The 20,657-nt window shown below is 40.7% G+C and overlaps 2 protein-coding genes across 2 annotated transcripts; one reads left to right on the top strand and one right to left on the bottom strand.

Annotated features, from left to right (window-relative positions):
- Positions 1-61: 61 nt before the first annotated feature.
- On the bottom strand, positions 62-7,966 carry ruvbl1 (RuvB-like AAA ATPase 1). Its single transcript, XM_026168016.2, has 11 exons — positions 7,635-7,966; positions 3,871-3,957; positions 3,633-3,765; positions 2,672-2,823; positions 2,416-2,505; positions 1,619-1,768; positions 1,438-1,501; positions 1,156-1,354; positions 956-1,058; positions 775-866; positions 62-410 (listed from the first exon to the last, which is right to left on the bottom strand). The coding sequence occupies exons 1-11, from the start codon at positions 7,773-7,775 to the stop codon at positions 251-253; spliced, it is 1,371 nt and encodes a 456-aa protein (XP_026023801.1). The 5' UTR covers positions 7,776-7,966; the 3' UTR covers positions 62-250.
- A 558-nt stretch (positions 7,967-8,524) lies between these two features.
- Positions 8,525-20,457, top strand: eefsec (eukaryotic elongation factor, selenocysteine-tRNA-specific). The gene is made up of 7 exons (XM_026168014.2): positions 8,525-8,828; positions 11,003-11,210; positions 11,520-11,616; positions 12,850-13,014; positions 14,226-14,870; positions 16,303-16,459; positions 19,661-20,457. The coding sequence occupies exons 1-7, from the start codon at positions 8,525-8,527 to the stop codon at positions 19,840-19,842; spliced, it is 1,758 nt and encodes a 585-aa protein (XP_026023799.1). The 3' UTR covers positions 19,843-20,457.
- Positions 20,458-20,657: the final 200 nt, after the last annotated feature.

Raw genomic sequence — 20,657 nt, 5'->3', positions numbered from 1 at the left:
CAGTGAGATGCTAGTAAACTTTACTACTAAAATCCAAAAATAAGAGGCAAAACTAAGAAAATTTAATTTTTCCTTTTTTATTTCAAAACTTTCCATTGACAAATGGAACAAATAAAAATTCATCTGAACAAAACTACTACAGAAAGCAGAGGCAGGGACACCGGAGTGAGTTACAGTGAAGGGCAAAGATGATAAAATGCAATGAACGTTAGAGTGAAACTAGGATGGACAAATACAATGATCACAAGTTTTATTTCATAAACTTGTGATCCTGATCTTGGAGGATTTTTGCTGAAGACTTGGCGTCATAGAACAGCTCATTGATCTCTTCTACCTGCTCCCTCTCCACTGTTTCTTTTCCCTGAACGCGGCCCAACAGACTTGCCGGCGTCAGCAGCTGTACAGCGTATCTGAGACAAAACAGGAAATAGGAAAGACTCAGTACACCCACACACACATATTTATAGTAAACCTGTTTATAGCAGAAGATAGTTTAATGGGTGCAAATCCTACAAGAGCTTTACTACAGTATACAGTCTTTTATCTGTAACTTTATACATGTTGGTCTCAGTGACGTAGCTGACCTATTCTAATCCCTTTGAACAACGTTTTTTTTTTTTTAAACATCTGGCAACAGTTATGGCTAAACAAATTTATTACGGTACGTCAAAAATAGAAAGAGTACACATGAACTTTTAGATTTTGTTGAGCAAACCGTAACTGAGTTGAGGCATTTCATTATAACACACCCACACCCAGAGTGTTTGGCCGTACCTGAGGGTGGTCTTGGTGCCAATCTCTGCCAGGTGTGTAAGAGCCTCCTCACTGATGCTGATTCCTTCGGTCTGAGCCCGAATCTTGATGATCTGCAGACCACAGCCTCGTTAGTGACGCATGCACAGACAGTTTGATGTCGCACATCACATAATCCACAGAAATTGGTTTTCAGACTTACCTGCTTCATCTCCTGTGGTGTGTACAACATGGTGCGAATGATCATGACTCTGTCCAGCAAGTCCAGAGGAATGCCGTGTGGAGAACTGATGTCCTCTGTCCCCCTGGTCAACAAAAACTACTTAAATCCTGAAACTGTTTTGTTTTACCTTAAAAATAAACAAAAACAAAATGTGCTTCTCTCCATAAAGCACTTCTCACCTGATTAAACAGTTTCCCCTGTTAGAAGCGAATACGACAATGGGGGCGATGCTGCTTTCCAGTGCTCGATGGAGGTACGTGAAGCATTCAATGTCCAGCATGTGCACCTCATCCACGAACAGCACGCCGGGTACGAGCTCAGCTATACCTTGGTCTATGTAGCGGTTCACCACCTTGTTGATCTCAGCACGCAACTTATCTGCAGCGAGAAATTGGCAGTGGGTCAAGAACTGAAGACAACTTGAGAGATTTAGTCTGAGTTAGGTGTTACACCGTCTCTACCAGTGATTTCTGTCTTTTTGGGCTTCATCAATTGTCCCATCATGGAGAGAATGTCCTGGCCTCCCTGAGATGAAACAATGAACCGTTTATAAAGAGTGCCAATATAAAAACAATCAAATTTAAGATGTATACAGATGTGTTTATTCCAAACCGATGCTACTTTATTATTGCAGTTATGTACCTGGGGGCGAGCATTTGCAACATCCAGGTCATGCAGTGTGACATCTTGGACAATCTCCTTCTTTTTGTGGACATCACCTTTGGGCAGCGGAACATACTCCTCTGCCTCCAGGTCAAACTCTGTTGCAAAGGTGTCACAGCGGCCTTGTCTCTGCAAAGGCACAGTAATAGAAAAGATTAATGTCTCACATTGCTGCAGTCAACAATGAAGGGAAAGGTACCACACTGCAGGAGGGAGAGCAGATGTATGACTGAACTCAGTGCCAGCCCACTGCAGAAACAAGGGCATGTGGCTGAAGGATGAAAGAGGTTCAGAAGGAAAGTCATGAGGTGGCTGTCAACAGTAACAAATGTGTCGCCCAGCCCTCCTCCTTTACCCTCTGACTAGAGCCGACCTGTGCTTCTGGCCCACCTGCACTGATTAAAAGAACCGCTCCTGCAGCCTTTCAGCACAGGCCGCAAGCCCCACTGTTGGTAAAGAGGCACTGTGGGAGATGGAGAGATAAATGGAACATGAAGAGCCGCAGGAATGAGAGGCTCATTCCAGAGTACAACACAAATGCAGCAGGGTGGAGAGAGATGAAAGCATGCCACCATGAAGGGTTGAAGAGGACAAGCAAGATGGAAAAACCCTCAACTTTGACCCGACTAAGACGTTTTTTGGAAAAAACATTTTTCATCTGTAAACTATACACAATCTGGTAAATGAACAATCAGCCATGATCAGTTTCTCGCTTTTGCCAAAAACCAAAATGTGCTGCAAATGTAACATAACAGCATAAAAGTAAAATAGTTTACCTTCACGGCTCCGCTGTTAGCTTCAATGTAGATGACGTCTCCCACCTCCACACGCTCTTTCTGAAGACTCTCGTAAATACTGGGATCCAGCTAAGGAAACACAACAACTTTAAATGTTTTAAAGCAAAACGCTGGCCTAGCTTTGGCTGTCAGGGTTTTTTAGGGTTTTTTTTTTGGCCTTTTTCAGCTTTATTGACAGACACAGTGAAGAAAGGACAGGAAAGCTGAGGGGAAAGATTAAAACTCTCAGTCTGACCTTGAGCTGCTTTGTGCCTTTGGCAGTCTTCAGACCGATGATGACGTGGCTGATGGTTTTGCCGTAGCCGCCCATGGGATTCTCGGTCTCGCATGGGGTCAGCTCTGTCACCTCCCCTTCATACACCTCCTTTGTTTCTTTGATGCGCAATCCTGAATATGGCGCAGCATTACAGTTACACATTTACACACATACAAACTTATGCACAACCTAATCTGGTCTTTATATTCCTACATGAGCTAAGCCGCAGCATCCATTGGGTCACCGAGCAACGTATTTTATTACAGAAAAGAAACATGTGTCCTGTGAAATGACTGGACATTGTTCAGTGTAACACGATCATGCTCTTGTTCCTGTTACATGCAGCACACAGGTGTCTAATCCTCGGTGCTGTGGGGCACAGAGCAGCTCTAAAGGCGGGGACTGTCCATCAGGGTGCTGTTATTGACAAGGTGATGACAACGTTCAAATGAAACCTGGTCTCTCTGAAGAATCTGCTCAAGGGGTGGAGTGAATGTGCTAATGACCACGTCTCCCTCCACCTTGGCTCCATTTGCTGCCCACTCAACAGGTAGCATCAGCAGTCTCAGATCCCCTTTCTGCTATTCCTTCTCACCACCTTTATAAATCTGCTTTACAGTGTTACCTTTCAGCTCATGACAACTGTGTGTGCAAGAGTTTCTTTCTCACTGCTAGTATGACCTGATCTTTTCCCACCAGTACAATAGAAGACACGCATAAAAATATTATTTTTAAAAAGACAAAATGCTTTAGGTGTATATCAATATTAAATCTAATTAAATCATTAGGCCAGTTTCTTATTTTCTTACCAATTAAGCCTTTGGTAATAGTAAGCTCATTTTCACTTCTACAAACTAAATGCCCAACAGGTCACAACCCATCGAGTAAACCTGGAGAACAGAAAACTAAAATCTGGGTTAAAAATCTATCCAACACTCACCAATCGCCCTCCTGAAATTCTCCATCAATACTTCTGTCTTCTTGATTTCAGATGAGTAGACCTCACTGCCGACCATGGGGCAGAATGGTACCTTGTTTCCCAGCTCCTGTGCCATAGCCAGGGCGAGGGCAGTCTGAAGGTGCGCAGGCAGGAAGAAATAAAGAGGCATGGTTAACAAACGCTGCAGAGATATCTGCTATATTAAATTAAACCTTACTGCTGAACACAGCACACTTACCTTTCCTGTTCCAGGTGGCCCTGCCAGTAAAATGGCCCTCCCTGCCATCTTTTTTGAGCGGATCAGCTCAACGATGATACCACAAGCCTGGAGAATAAGACAAATTAGACTATTATGCACACGCGCAAGGTTTAAATGCAATACAACTAACTAGCAAAACCCCCACTCCTGAACCCAGGCGTTATACAACCCTGTTGGAGAACTGTAAAGCACACGAGGCAACGCATCTGTTGTGGCTAAAGTCACACTCTGATACAAACGTCAGTTCCTTTAATGTGGCTGACAAAAACAATTCAATTCAAAGCCCACCGAGTGGAACAAGAATTTAGCAATTCACATCCGATTTAGTAGAGTGTTTAAAAGTTTAACAGCATACAACTGTCAAAAAGTACAATAATGTCATAAAATAAGATATACATGAATCTAAAATAAGGCATTAGCTCTTTTACTCTGTGTTCTTGGGGACAGGGGGGCTTTCTCTCATTAGTAGAAGGCAAAAAGAGTTCCGATGGTGTTATATCTCATGGATGAGGTAGATCTGCTGTGTGTTCATGTGTGTTTTTGTGCATCTGCGTGTTTAAGTGTGCTAGTGTATCAGTGAGTGAGTCTGTCTGTAATCCCTTTAAGGGTGTGTGGCATTGCTGCAATGAAGAAAAGCGAGCAGATCGACATTCTGAATGTCACCCTGAGCGCTGATGTAAACAAGATGTTATGATCATATAGATGCTATTAATAATGAAGTGTCCACCCTAACAGCACCAAGTCAGTGGTTTAGAGTTTTACTGGCACGTGGACATTTTTTTAGGCCTGAAGAAAAAACTTTTATATGGTTTTTATTAGAAAACACGATTTTATTAATAAACCATTTTATGTTATTAAAAATCAGAAAAATACTGTTACGAAAGCCTTGAAATAAATGGCCTAATATACACCATGCTCACCTTTAGATTCACCCCTGCTTGCTGCAGGTTTGTGATTGTGATTGAAAGTGCTGCTGTTGTGTTATGAGCTTTTTGTTTAAAAACTGGGGGCTGTGTGGATTTAATGGCTTAGTTTTTTTCTATTGCATCTCTATTTTTAGTCGCAAATATGAGTGAGATGCTGGGTGATGACTGAGAACAACAGAGCTGTGGGTTAAACAAAGCATAGAAGCAAAAACAATTTGCCCCAAGGATTTTTTGCTCTTTATAACCGAGTTATGCAAGTTATTCTGAATTGTAGCAGCACTACAAGCTGTGTCAATCTAGTTATAATCTGTGCAATCCTCTGTAGCCACTCACATTAACTGTCAGAGAAATAATAATGCATTGTATATTTGTATCAGAATAGCAAATAACAGCTTGCACAATTACTTAAGAAACGGAAATGGAAACAACTGGACTACTGCAATTCACTGTACATTGGCTTCAATAGGTCATTTGTTGGATCGCTTACAAATAGTCCAACCAGCAGCTGCGAGGCTACCTCCAAGTGTTCTGATGTGACACCCTATTTGACGTCTTCACCCTGGATCCCCATAAGTTCAGACTAAGATCTTTGCAATCATTTTCAGAGCCCTGCATGATCAAATGCCTGCGTTCATTAGTAAATGATTGCATCCATATACAGCATGCAGGTGATTGAGATCTTCTGGCCAAAACCTCATTGTTCTACTCTGAAGACCGAAAATGAAAGGAAATCATGCATTAGGGATCGAGAATGTACTACTATTACATTTAAAATCCGTGGACTCCAATGAAACTTTAAAGGAGCTTATTTGCATAGACTTGCTTTTTCCTAGTGGAAATCATTGTTGTGTTTTTATATCAGCATTGTTCTTTGTTGATTGTTGTGGTAAAGCATTTCATCTAGAAATGTGCTATATAAATATGTTTTACCTTCATTCGTTACAAAAACATCAGCACTGGGTGCAGCGCATGTAGCAGAGTACACATCGGAGGTGGGCAGGGTCAATGTAGGAATTTTAAGAATATTAAGAAAATAATTTCTAATATCTGTTTTTTTTTTATCTGTCAGAAATATAAAACATAAACAGATTTCCCTAACATTTGTTACTATAGTAATTCATTAATGCTCTGGTTGTTGCTTCTGTGGCGTTCCAAATTACAGGGAAGTTGCAGAGTGCCCTCTGATGGACAAACTATGCAGTGTCAATACGTCGTTCTCTAGTCTCCTCTTTATATTTTCCCTATTTTCACTGTTAAGGCAGTATAAATGCCAATACTAACAGACCACTAAACAGCTATTAACTGTTGATAAACCTACCCTGCTGATAAATGAATCAGGCTCTAGTCTACGGGTGTCAAACATATGGCCTGGGGGCCAAAATAAACCAAGCAAAGACTCCAATCCAGCCCATTGGATGACTTTGGAAAATGTGCAAAGTGGAATAAATTATTATTTTTTAAACTGTATTTTCATAGGTTTTACAGCTTTTTCCTGCTGCTAATGACATCCCTATTCATATTACACCAAAGCAACAGATAAGCAATTAAATGACAGAAAATTTCCAGGTTTTTTTTTCTCCACTATTTTCTAAAAAGGCTCCTTTTTTCACAGCGATTCCCAATTAAATATAATTTTTGTGACTTAAAAAAAAATGCTGTTTCATAGTTGCAGGTCAGTCTGAACAGGGAACTACCAGAACCTTTTCAGCAATTTTAGACATTTATTTCTTTCAGTTTAAGACTAAAGAATCATGTTGACAGAGTTCTTTTACTATTTACTACAGTAAAATGTCTATATCATGTAGAAAAACTGAGACATGCTGTTTAAATTGCACGTCTTTATCTTATGTTAAGATATCTCAGAGATTAAATGTGCAGTTATACACTGACGGAAAAGAGTTTCACTGGTCCAGCCCACTTAAGATCAAAGATGGATGTATGTGGCCCACAACATGAAATGAGTTTGACATCCCTGCTCTAGTCTTTACCATAACTTTGCTATTTAGTTTGTGAAAAGCTTTGCTGGGTTAATAATGAACCTGCAATGTTTAATTTTCAATAAAACTCACACTAACTGGCAAATATATCAGTTTGTACATTCAAATAAATGTTACTTACCAATGTCAGTGGCAACTGATCATTGAATTGGTGTGTTACATGAGTTTTGTGGGTGTACATTTTTTAAATATAGTGTGACACCCTGAAAGACTTTACACCACTTTTTTTATTAGTAATGATGTTTTTTTTTAAATTACCAGCACAAAATGGGAATAAATAGCAAATAAAAAGATAAATACAAAAAATTGACAATGGCCAGCAAGAAAAATTTGTATGCCATTAAAATTTGTATCAGCTCCCATAATTCACTGCTGTTCGGGATCATTTAATTTTCCACTTAAGAAAAGGGATATATTAAACCACATTTGAATGTTAAAATGGCTTTAAATAAATGTAGTTCATCTGGTTGTCCTTATTGTACCTGTACCCAACAGCAGATCCGTTTTTTCTCAACTAGATCCATCAACAACTGATACCTCCCTGCTTTCCGTTAGAAAACAGTTATTATAAATTCACAATTCATACTTTTAATCCAGATTAAGTTAAACTATAGGGATGTATATACCGTCTTCTTATAAGTTAGCGTCTCTCTGTCACAAATCGGACCCGCAAACGACAGCGACCCCACTCAATGCTAATAGGATTAGCTTGTACTGTAGTGCCTGTAAAGCGCTCAATTGTCCTCGTAAATATTCCCTTCTTACATAATATTCCCCCAAAAGAAAAAAGAAAGCAAATGACGTGAAACACGAATATTACCTCTCTTGCAGCCTCCTGGCCCACGAGTCCACATGCTGTCTGTTTAGCATTACCGGCCTCGTCTAGCCCCAGTCCTTTGACGTGACTGTGTGAAGCGATCCTCTGCGTTTTTGTTGTGCTTTTTACCTCCTCGATCTTCATAGTTGCGTTATTTGTGAAAATGTATAGTGTAAAGTCTGCCAGATGCGTTAAATACACATATAATCTCTAATACGAAATACCGCCTCAATCGGCGCCTAAACTCAAAACACAGGAAAATCTGTTTCCATGTGGGTTACTAGGGAAAATAAGCGGAAGTGATACCTTTAAGTACCGCCCATCTAAAAACTGTGGTAAACTATTGGGCTACGCCAAATATCCCTGAGCATTCATTGGATTAGAGCCTGTCAATCACATTTACACTCCAGAGCCCGCCCTTTTGTCGTTTCCCATTTCCGTTTGTGTTTCTGTTGGTTTGTCGTAGTAGAAACTGTCAAAAACTTGCAAATATATGAATTAAAATACAATATAAATGCAGGAATAAAAAAGGTGGACGGGTTTTAATAATTTCAAAATTAAGATGTGATTAAAGTGCTATTATGAGTGATCACTTTCCTTTTATGATTTTTGTCTGCTAATAAAAAACAGTTCCCCCTTAACATGTTGTCCCTGGGATAGAATACACTGACACTAGGGAAGACTTTCAACAGTTTCCTCGAAAGTTATGTCAGATTTATTACTAAACCACACGCTGTAAGCCACAAAGTATTCGTATATTTTGTTGCGGCTTTGCTAAATAAGCGCAGTCTGTGGCCATAAACTAGCCCCGCTTTTTGTCTGTTTTTGGAGCCGAGTTAAGCGTCTCTCCCAGAGTAGAGAAAAATACGCGCTCCAGGTAAGAGTTCAACAACATGTCCGAATCTTCTGACACCCGCACGAAAACGTTAAATTTCAACGTCGGCGTGCTCGGACATGTCGACAGCGGGAAGACGTCGCTCGCCAGGGCGCTGAGCAGCACCGCGTCCACTGCCGCCTTCGACAAGAACCCGCAGTCCCGCGAGAGAGGCATCACTCTGGACCTCGGCTTCTCCTCCTTCACTGTGGATCTTCCCGATCACCTGCGGGACAGCGTGGGGAAGCAGCCATATGACAGCCTCCAGTTTACCCTGGTGGATTGTCCGGGGCACGCTTCTCTCATTCGAACTATCATTGGAGGTGAGCTCTGATGTAGGAGGGTCACGATTTCCCATTTTAAATACAGGATTATCAAAAGAAATGACAACAACGATTTTATCGCGATATTTACAGAAAATGTAAATATGCAGTCAGTTAAATCTACTTTGTGTGTGTATGTGACTGCATGCTGTCTTCTTGGGCAATAAAATAACTTGCAGGAATCTGGGTACAAAAAGTTTGGATGTGAAACCACAGACATAATTACCTTCATAAACCTCAATTTCACATAATTTCCTTATTGATGCATGCTCAATCATCCAGGTAAGTAAATCCCCAAAAGTTGATTCTGTTCATCTGGGCGTAGCGTTTTCAGAAGGAGAAACGTTTCAACACTCATCCAAGTGAGGCATTTTTTAAAAAACACCACGTCTCAGTGGCTGCACCTTGGTCCACCCCAAGGATCTGTCCCCTGACACAAACAGAGAAATATAGTGTAAGTGTTAAGTGCCAGGAGGATTGGCAGGATTTATACATCGGGGAAACCAAACAACCTCTGGCTAAGCGGATGGCACAACACAGAAGAGCCACTTCGTCAGGCCAGGACTCAGCAGTCTATTCACACCTACAGGCCAGTGGACACTCTTTCAGTGATGAGGATTTACACATCCTGGACAGGGAGGAATGCTGGTTTGAGCGTTTAGTCAAGGAGCCCCTTTACGTGAAAAGGGAAAGACCATCTCTGAATTGAGGAGGGGGCCTAAGGGTACATCTCTGCCATCTTACAATGCTGTAATTGTAGCCATTCCCCAACTCCCTGTAAATGGTACTCATGGTCATTGATCAATGGGCTTTGATCAGTGGTTGTTGTCATGAGAATTTGCATATTAATTGATCAAGGAACTGACCTCCCAGCCCATTGTTCCCTCAATGGTGCTAGTTTCAATCATTATACAAATGTACTATTTATAAGATTGGGGAAACCTGCAGTCAGCTGAGACTGAAGAATTCACTTGGATGAGTGATGAAATGTTTCTCCCACTGAAAACGCTATGTCCAGATGAACAGAAAAGGCATTTATGCAGGAAAAACATTCAGAATTCACAAATTCTTTTACACATATTTGACTGACTATGACTGACTCACTGGGAAATAGCCTTTGAAACAGAGTGGACTACAGGCAGTCACAACATCACCCAAGTTTATATATAACCATCAAATGAAAATTGGAAAAAGTAAGTGCTGGAACATCATAAGATTTAGTGCTGATCAGTCACGAATGAACAAGTTTGTACAAAACAAGTTTTAACAGTATGTCCATAAAAACATTAAAACATGTCTGGGATGCCTTCAGTAGCACAAACACTGACAGTGTTTGGTGTAAGGGTGTACATTATCAGACTAGTATGTTTGTATCAATCACAACAGATCATTCTTTCAGATCTTTGTGAGGGCTGCAGTCAACAGGCCTTAATAGGATAGTAACTACATCCTCGCTACATTTGAGCTTCAATTTGTTGTCCAGCAGAGGGCGCCCTCTCTTTTTCAGCACGCCTCAGTGGGTCTGTGTGTGTTTAGTTTTGTTTTTTTCAAAGCTTGTTTGAAAGTATGTTGAGTTTAAAGGTTGGAAGTATTTGGAGAAACAACTTTAGGATTTGCAGATGTTCAGAGCAAGAAGTCCTGTTTTCTTATTTACTGAACAATAAAAGGTTGTTTTAGAAGCCCATTAAACACTAAATGCATTTGCATTGTGTGACCAGCACTGTAAAAGAAAAAAAAAATGCAAGAGCCATTTAGGTGGCACATGCTGTAGATTATGGAGGAGCAAAATTGTGTGTGGATTGGGGTCTATATTAAACTTCCCCTGTAGTCCCAAGTGGGGCGAGCACAGGAAAGAGAGATTGCCAAAATCAGGAAAAGAAAGAGGGAAAGGAAAGACAACCAAGTGAGCTGCGGCTCCAGTTTCAACCCTCTAGCCTTTTATTCTCTCTTTGCCTCTGTGCACCCCCTCCCTTTATTTCTCCTCTTTTTCTCCTGTTATTTTTGGGTTTCCGTGTCCATTCCTGTTTGCATTGCTGTTGTCGGCTACATAGCCTCTAAGCATTTGCATCTTTTTATAGAGCAGGAAAGCTGAAATGCCTTTAACACAAAGCACTGCATTGTTCCCCTTCAGCTCACTACTTTTCTTTGACCTCTGTGACATCTGCCTCCTCTAGGTGCCCAAATCATCGACCTGATGATGCTGGTGGTGGATGTGGTGAAAGGGGTGCAGACTCAGACTGCAGAGTGTCTGCTGATAGGGGAGCTCACCTGCCCTCGCATGGTTGTTGTCCTGAATAAGATTGACCTACTGCCACCCAACAAGAGACAAAGTGCCATTGAGAAAATGACCAAGAGACTCCACAAAACACTGGAAAGCACCAGGTCTGCAATTATATCTAAAATGATAATTGGGTTACACAGCTGCATAATGTAGAGCCACACATTAGTGGGGTTACGGGGATCCCAAGTACTTGCAGTAATCACAGATCTAACCCTCATGTCAGCTCCCTCATTTATTACACTTCATATCTCTCCCTCTGTGTCCAGAGTTAGTCTGCTCAGCCTGCTTATATTTCAGTGATGCTTTAAAGAAAACAACACCCCCCCCCCCCCCCCCCAAAAAAAAAAAAACAAAAAACAAAAACATTGAAGCATGACATGATTCCACCTTGTTGTTTTTCTGTCGGACAGATTTAAGGATTGTCCTGTGATTGCCGTAGCAGCAAAGCCAGGGGGTCCCGAGGCTCCTGACACAGAGGAGCCACAGGGAGTGCCACAGTTAATAGAGGTAAAAGAGACTGGTTCCACTCTGTTGTTACTAGTTAGTCAATAATAAATGAGTGATCAGTAATTTACTATGATTACTTAATTGATGTGCTTAAAAATGAGTTGGTCACAGCAAGTATTTCTTTAATCACACATTCTCAAAGTACCAAATTCAGTGAGTTAACATGCGTGAAACATTTTTAGATATTATTTAGAATGTGTCTGCTGAGTTTGGATTTATGTTGATAGGTTTTTGTTTTGTGCTGATTCATTCATTCAGTCAAGTGAGTGGAAGAGTAATACAATACAATATAACTTTATTTATAGAGCACATTTAAAAACCAACACTTCACATAAAAGACAGAAAATAAGACAAATATTCTAAAAATTTAATATTATTAAATATGTAACATATAAAACATATTAAAAGCACAAAGCCAGAAAAGATATGCATAAAATGTAAGAGTAAATTTTACCTTTTATACATGGGAAGTAAAGCTTCCTGTGTCTCATTGAGCACAGTATATCATGAACTGTAGGGTTGAGTATCACATACTTGTGGGCCACATTAAGTGTCACCACTGGCTCACGGGATGTACATGAAAATTAAATAATCCACAAGGAGCCATAGCTAAATAAATTCTAACTAATGTAAATAAATGCTGTCAACACTTGTCTGTAGTTCTGCCATGAGATAAAAATGTGATGATAATGTTTTAGGCTATTCTTTTTTTTATGCGTATCTAAATTATAAATAGTTTTGAAGCCATTATTGTTAGTATTTTTTTATTTTCCTCATTGTTTTGAAGAGACAAACGTATGCAATAAGAGCAACATTTGACAGCTGGAAAAGAAGCTCAGTGCTCTCTGGTGGTCAAACTGTAATGGAAACATTACTTCAGGCACATCTGGAACGTGGAGTTTCTTTACTGCTCACTGATTTCGATAAACAATTGGTTGATTTTACTGGTCAAACTAAGTCAAGTGTTCAATAAAGCTAAATAAAACGTAACCTAAGGATGGTACTCTGGAGAGTTAATGTACATTTTCCTGGAGTGTGAAAAACTGCTGAGTCGGATCAACTCTGTCAACATAAGAGGCCGAGCTTCAAAAACAGGATTAATGAAGACAAGATATGGATCTCATTAATGCTTGTATGTGTCCGAAACCATAGACGTGACCTTCAGATATTTTTTCAAATCGATTAGAGTGTCTTTTTTGTATTTCATTTTGAATATGTGCTTTCTCCTTCTAGCTTTTGAAGAAACAGACATACCTACCAAAGAGAGACCCTGGAGGTGACCTCCTAATGGCTGTGGACCATTGTTTCTCTATCCGTGGTCAAGGAACAGTCATGACTGGGACCATCCTGCAGGGGTCACTGGCCATTAATGACACTGTAGAAATCCCAGTGCTAAAGGTGTGTTCCAAAAAAATGGGCACGAATTTGGAATTTCTGATATGTACAAGCACGAAACATTCCCGAGCAGTGGAAAAACATTCGAAGGAACCGCAGTTTCGGAAGTTCAGAAGTTGAGTTGGCTGTGGGCAGAAAAAGGGACGGCTTGCCGGCTGGGATCAGAGGATGTGTCAGTTTAGTACGAGGGAAGGATGGGGGGACTGGGGGTGGACTGGGAGCACAGGAGTTGGGTAATTTAGACCAGATGCAAACTATGAGCATGTCTCAGTGGTCTTGTGTGCAGTCATCATGGTCACCTCTTGGAGGCAGCATATAGCTAGATTGATAGCCACTTGTTAAGGAGCCTCAATCCAGCTTACGGGTGATTTTGTCTGTGTAATAGGCAACAAACACAACCATGAAATTCTCAGTGTCAAGCTAGGGATCGAGAGTGTGGTGTGACATATACGTATACATAGATGCTCATCTGGACACCTTTAAATCATCCATGTGTTCACCTGTTTTTGGAGATGCGTATTTGGTGTAACAAAACAAAGCTTGGCATCTATTTTTCAATCAGTGTCTTATTTATCTTCATATATATTCAAATATGATTTTTACTCTTCAGGTCCTTTTCTCAGAAATTAGTCATGTATAATATTTTACACTTTAATGGGACTTTTTAAATATCCAAGAAGTTTAATTATTTGTCTTTGCATTTATCAAAGCTAATATGCTGACAAATAGTTCTTATCTTTTAGAGATGAACAGTGCACTTTAAACTGTAACTTATACAAGCTTTTTGTTTACATGTGTGCATGTTTTATTGATAAAATTCCGTTAAAGGGCGTTTTTGTGTGTTTTAAATATCAGAGTACAGGAGAAAATGATAACTATTATAACTGATGTTTCATTTCTTTTTAATCTCTACATGTATTCTGGGTTTGTTTTTCAAATTTTACCTCTAAAATGAAAACATTGATAAAAATAAAAATGATAAAGGGAATATAAAACATTATTCTCTTTCAAAAGGAACCTATAGGGAGTTAAATTCTAAGCTGTAAACTTTACTGTAGAGCCCTAGTATGCTTTCTCCTTCTCAGTTTTGCAGTTGTAGCTTTGTATCTGTTACATCTCAGTCTCTTATTACGTTTACATGAGGAAACTTTATTGTTTGTATTTAAATGTGTTTTGAGCTGTGTTATTTATTTCTCTATGCTCTCTGACATCAGGTGACCAAGAAGATAAAGTCGGTGCAGATGTTTCGGAAGCCCGTGTCTGGGGCCATGCAGGGGGATCGGGTGGGTGTGTGCGTAACACAGTTTGACCCTAAACTGTTGGAGCGTGGTGTGGTGTGCACCCCTGAATCCCTGCGCACGCTCTTTGCAGCTGTCATCTCTGTAAGGAAGATAGGCTACTTCAAGGGCTCTCTGTCCACCCGTGCCAAGTTCCACATCACAGTGGGTCACGAGACAGTCATGGCAAAGGTGACCTTCTTTGGCCTGCCACCTGTGGGTGCCTCAGAGCCCCCTCCAGACTCTAAGCCGCCTCCATCAGAGCCCTGCTCACTGGAAACTCCGTTCACCTTCGACAGGGAGTACTTCTACCAGGATGAATATGTAACTGGTCAGGGAGAGGGGAGTTTGGGGCCTGACCCAGAGCAGTGGGCTCTATTGGAGTTTGAGCGGCCAGTCACGTGCCCTTTGCTCTGTCTAGTAATTGGCTCAAAGCTAGATACAGACATCCACGCCAATGCATGCCGGCTGGCTTTCCAGGGCCGTCTGCTGCAGGGGTTTGAAGATAAAAACTACGCTGAGACCGATCTACCTCGTCTGCGCATTTACAAAACCAAGCACAAGGAGGGACAGGTGGAGAGGGTGAGTGCACGCTCAGCAGTTTGTCTCTCATTTAAAATGATCAGTGTGGTGACCTTTCAGCCTTCTTTGGAGTCCGCTCCTTGCATCTCTGCCCGCTCTGTCACCTTGCGCTCCTTTTGCGTGCTCTGAATCTTTGGATGTTTCTCATTGCTGGTGGCACTGGAGCGTGTCGCAGACAGAGCCCCTATTGTATATTCATAAACAGACACGTACACACAAACAAGCATGCATATGCAGCTCTGGTGAGCAATATTTGAGGCATGGGATGGGTATGCATGCCTTAGCATGTGCTGTGACAGAGGTGTGCGTGGGTGGCCGCCTGACGCCACTAGTCCTGTCTAGCTGTCAGAGGCTGGCGCTGTTTGGACACACCTGAGTGGCACACGAATATCCACATCCACTGTGAACTAGCCTAACTCTCCCTTCTGTCTGCCTGGGCGTCTTTCGCTCTCATTCTCTTCCTCTCTGTCACATACTCTCGCCACCTTTATTTTCATATTTGTGTGATTGCTTTTTCATTGTGTCCTGAATCCCGAGCCGCTCTCTCTGTGGTTTTCATCAAACATCTAACTGACTTAACTTGGATTTGTCATTTTTTCAGAAACTTAACAAGTTATATTTAAATTTTTGTTCACACTAAGTGTGATGTTGATAATAGCTGTTGTCATTCTGTGTGTTACATTCTGTGTGTGCAGCTTCTCTGCATGTTTCCCTCATAGAAAGGCAGATTCAGGTCAGGGTTCAAGTGTGTGAATTAGTTTCCTGCTTTAGCACCTCAGGCTGTTGACAGCTCCACTCGCTAACTCAGGAGCAGAACAGCATGTGCACGAGGTCAGATGGTGGTCGTGTGACGTTAACGTTGTCACTCGTGTGTCTCCCAGAATGCAGCAGTTATGCTTCAAACTTAAAGAATGTCCTTTTGGTAAAAGAACACATTAGTGGCATTGTTGAGATATGACGAACTCGAACAGCCACAATTCAGACGGTCTGTCAAACGACGTATACAGCAACTGTATTTTTTTTTTTATCAGCTCATCAGTCACGCTTGCGATACATCAGGGTCAAATGTTCAAGAATGAATGAGGGTTAAGCAGAAGAGAAAGGAAGAGCTGGTGATGAGGGCGAGTTGGAGACAGAGCGGTGCCCTCACGTTATCAGATTAGCAGCGGGTTATATTGACTTAGTGATGGATGATAATCGAGAAATAAAAGCAAATATGCCATTAAGTGCACAACCATGGAAAAGAGAGTGCGAGACAGCCAGGCCGCGGGACTCGAAGAATGCAGCTGGACGGTGCAATTGATGAGGATGTGGGACAGATCAGCTCTTTGTGACGGAGGATTAAGTCACCACAAGATGAGCAATAAATGAATTATTAGATCATACGCTGCCTTGCACACTGTTTGCATCATTGTTGCTCTCTTGTGCCCAGGTAACCGATGATTACACTGTGATTGGCCGCAGCCTGTTCAAGAAGGAGACCAATCTCCAGCTCTTTGTGGGGTTAAAGGTCACCTTGTCCACAGGAGAAACTGGTGTCATTGAGGGTGGGTTTGGCCAGAGCGGGAAGTTCAAGATTCGCGTACAAGGTAAGGATTTAGTGAAACAACTACCCTGATGTTTTCTGCTGCACATAACAGTCTCTCCCTCTTCATCAGTGCTCACATCAGGAGCAAATTCTCTGTCTTTCCTTGAATTTTTGGGGCTCACCGGACAGTTTTCAGGATGTGGTAAAAGTGGTAGGCCTGACATCCCGAGCCACATTCCCAGGATTCCTCTGGGGATTGCACGTGTTCCGGGGGAAGCCTGATCAGTGTTTATTTTACCTTCTGTTGCTCAAAACCCACGACTCCACACCAGGAGGGAAGAGAAAACAAAAATATCTAGAAAGAGAGCCTCACCTACATCCTTTTTGCTGCCTTACTCCTGCATAATCAAAAGTCTTACATATACTGTCACGCACATCTTCAGGCAGGAACATAACATGAGACATTCAGGGGTATAAGACAGAGAATGATGGGTTATGATCTGTTTGAGCAGTTGTACTCCTAACCCTCAAGTGAATCCATCATATTTTGTATAAGAATACTTTTTTAATGGCTTTACATACAGATTCTTACCAACATCATTAAGTGAGGTGGTCTCCTTGGCAAAGCCAAAGTCTGTGAGGAATACAGTAAGTTCTCTGGCTGCTGGGAGTATTCAGGAATCTAACAAAAAGATATGATTACAACATTAGTAACTAAATCACCCTCAGTTGAAAGAAAAATAAAGTAAATTTCTTATGAATAAGTATGATAAGCCAATGACAAATCGCTTGAGATCTCTGTGGGCGATGTTGATTGCGTGTAGAAATTGGATAGCCTCACCTGTGCTCTTCATGATGTTAGTAGCCTCTGAAGTGGTGAGACTGTCTGGTCTTAAAACAGATAATAAATGATTGGACTGAAAAGCTTGTCACCATCCATGCTAAAAATTCAATTTCAATTTGCCAGTTTGTTAATCAGTTCAAGTAAATCATTGCGATAAAAATTGCCACTAAAAACCTATTAGGAATCTACTAGGACCAGCCAGAGTCTCGAAAGGCACAGAAGGTCGGTTGCTATGGTTGCTTTCACGCTCTTTTAGTATAACTAAAAGAGAGATTAGCAGTTGATCATTTTAAACACAGGTCTAAACAGATCGTTAATGTGTTCAACAGCAAAGATGAAGGATGACAAACTCTCTTAATGCCCCCTTTATGGTTCAGAAACTTAACATCAGCATGCGGCATGTACAGACATACGTATGTAAAGTAATGAATCCTGGTTTTCAATATTTTTTATGCAATGAGGAGTTTCAGCATCCCAGTTCTACTAAATCTTTTCTCAGCTTTAGAAGGGATGTATTGTCCTCATATTCTCAAAAGCAACAATTTTCCTTGATCAAACAGATTTCCTCAACCAGCTCTGGTTGCTCTTGTTGTTCTGGTTGCTCAGTTGTCAAACTGCATGTACTTCTGGATATCTCTGATTCTCACATGGTACACCACAAAATATTAAAGAGCAATGTTTAGAAGCTGAAAAATACAGTAAAGACAAAGCTTATAATGTTAAAAAAACCCACATATATTTCAAGGGCCATAAATAGAAACATGTTCCTTATCTAACTTCCTGTAGGAAAAAAACCCCTGAAAAAATGTAGATTCCAACAAATTCATGATAGGAAACATTTTATTTTTAAATGTAATAAGCTTATAACAGGAGGAAAAGACGAATATGTAGTTGTTTGGAGGTTAAAGCAGTTTGTATATGCTGGAAGTCTGAAGTAGTTTCTTTCTCACTCAGTGTAAAAAAAACCAAAACAAAGCAAAACAAAGTATTGAAATGCTTTTACTCTAATACACAAGTTAACTTGTAAATATTATGAGCTCTCCTGCGGCCAGCACAGGTCTGTTTCTAATGTGTGTGCCTGCTTTTACACAGACTGCACCCACAGATTATTTCCTGTTCAAATCAGCTGTTCATACCTGCATTATTCATAGGGCTGCAACTAATGATTATTTTTATCATTCAGCTGAGCATATAGTCTAAGATAATATTCCTATAATTGTGTGTTATGTTAGAAATAGGTAAGAGGCCTATCCACAGATTTCTTGTACAGAGTAGAAGTAGTAGTGACCGGAGTATTACTGATTGTTACTACTTTTCTAAATATACCGACACAAAACTGTCAGTATATTTGCCACTGCACATGTTCTCCAAGCATGTGTACTTTACCACTGAAAAGCCCAAAAGAACTGTGTAATACATTAGGTTGCTGTCGTTGTATTGATTCAGTCACTTCGTATCTCCACAGAAAACAAAGTGATCTTCACACCAAAGACAGTTTTTATCCGTATTTTATGCTTTTTGCTTATTAACTTTGAACCACATCTGACAAATATTTTTTAAGTAAAAATCGTCATGCTTTGAGAGACGCTTTAAGTTTGTGTAGTACCTGTAAAGTTTAATTTTGCTGTGTGTGGAAAATGCCAAGACATTGGCAGCATTTGTGGGCAGAAAACAAAATAGCAATCCTCATGTGTCACTTGAACCCAAGTGATAGGGTGTGGGAGGGCGTGTTTTGTGGTGGCGAACGGGGCATTTTCAGCTGATCAAAGATAACAAGAAGAAATTTCTGGCTGCGCTGCAACCATAACAACCCTCACGCTGGCATAACGATAACAAGAAGAATGCTGGCGCCGCTGTACGTGAGGTCAGACAGCCAGCGTGTAAAGCAGTGAACTGAGACCATTTTTTACCTTCCGTGTGCAAGGCAGCAAGCAAACACGCATTCAGTTTGTTCCCTCGAAAAGACATACAGACAGACGACAAGATATGATAGAGAAGGACTTGCATTGCACGCCTAACTGGCATCGAACAATAAACTGAGCATTCGCATGGGTTGTATGGCTTAGAATAAGGCCAATATGAGAGGAAAGTGATGACTGAGAAGCTAACAGATAGATGCGACACAACGTGGAACTGTGTAGATTATAACTAGGAGCAACTGCGACCTGGTTTTCTACATACTGTCGTCAGTTACATCAGGAGCACGAAGGCATCAGTTGTTTTTGAGGTCAGCACATTGTTACAACATCAACTGCACACATAACTGAAAAGATCCATATCATGTATCACATATGCCATCACAACTACTGTTCATACTGTCGGACAGTATACAGTAACGATCTTAACGTTTTCTGTGTTTCCATCAATGCAGTTTTTAATACAGTTTGAGTTGACCTTGATGTTGATGTTTTTCTTTAGAGGGTCTTCGACCAGAAACCAAGCAGCTGTTTTCCTCCGCCTCTAAGAAGAAAGGGAAGAGTGGGAGCAAAGGTGCAACTGCAAATGAAGAGGAGCCCAGAACAGATTTTCAGCCTGTTAGCATTCACTTGCATTTCAAGCGATATGTCTTTGATCCCCATAAAAAGATGGTTCAGTCTTGACCTCTGCTGCGCACACTTATAGACAGACACCATTGGTGACAGAGAGTAAGATAGAGAAGTTGTTTGAGAAGTCTTGGCACAAAGAGAGGTGACTGCCAGGCTGTGTTAACTCTCATTGCCTTTCTTTTTTTCTGGAGATGGAGACAGTCTGCTGAAATGCAATGATTGTGGGACGCTAAACGCATGCAAAGCAGTGATTGTTTTATCTCAGTTTAACGAGCTGGATCTAATCCTGTTTGCTCCATCAGAAGGGTGAAAGCTGCTCAACAGATCTCAATACGTTTGATTTATCTTTGAAAGAAATCAAGGCTTTTGTTCTTCTTTATTGATAAAAACAGAATTGATTCAATCATTCTGACTAGAAACTAACTTTTGTCTTTGCTGTTTATGTGTGTGTGTTTAGTTTTTTTTATTTTAAATTTCATCTGAGAACTTGTTGGCATAAAGACTTTAGCACTGTAGGAATACTAAACTCACGTTCACTCAGGTCTTCTTTGCTCAGTGACTGGGTTTGGCTGCATCTTTAACTAATCGGTGATCATTGGCAGTTTGTATGATATTTGATTTCTGTTCAATATTGATGATCTCAGAGAATTAAAACAAAACTCCTGTTAAGACTGTTTTTTTTTTCGGGAGGGGGGGGGGAGTATTTATGCATAAAGTAGTACACTGGGGGTTCAATACGAGCCCTACTGTACTGTTTATATACTGATAATGCTCCAGCAGAGTGTAAGTTACAGAAATGACATTAGTTTTGCTAAATTTATAGTCAATAAAATATATAATGCACACTATATGTCGTCAAATAATAATGC

Source organism: Astatotilapia calliptera, chromosome 5, assembly GCF_964374335.1.
Source record: "Astatotilapia calliptera chromosome 5, fAstCal68.1, whole genome shotgun sequence".
Classification (NCBI taxonomy): Eukaryota; Metazoa; Chordata; class Actinopteri; order Cichliformes; family Cichlidae; genus Astatotilapia; species Astatotilapia calliptera.
This window is presented reverse-complemented; position numbering and strand designations above follow the sequence as displayed.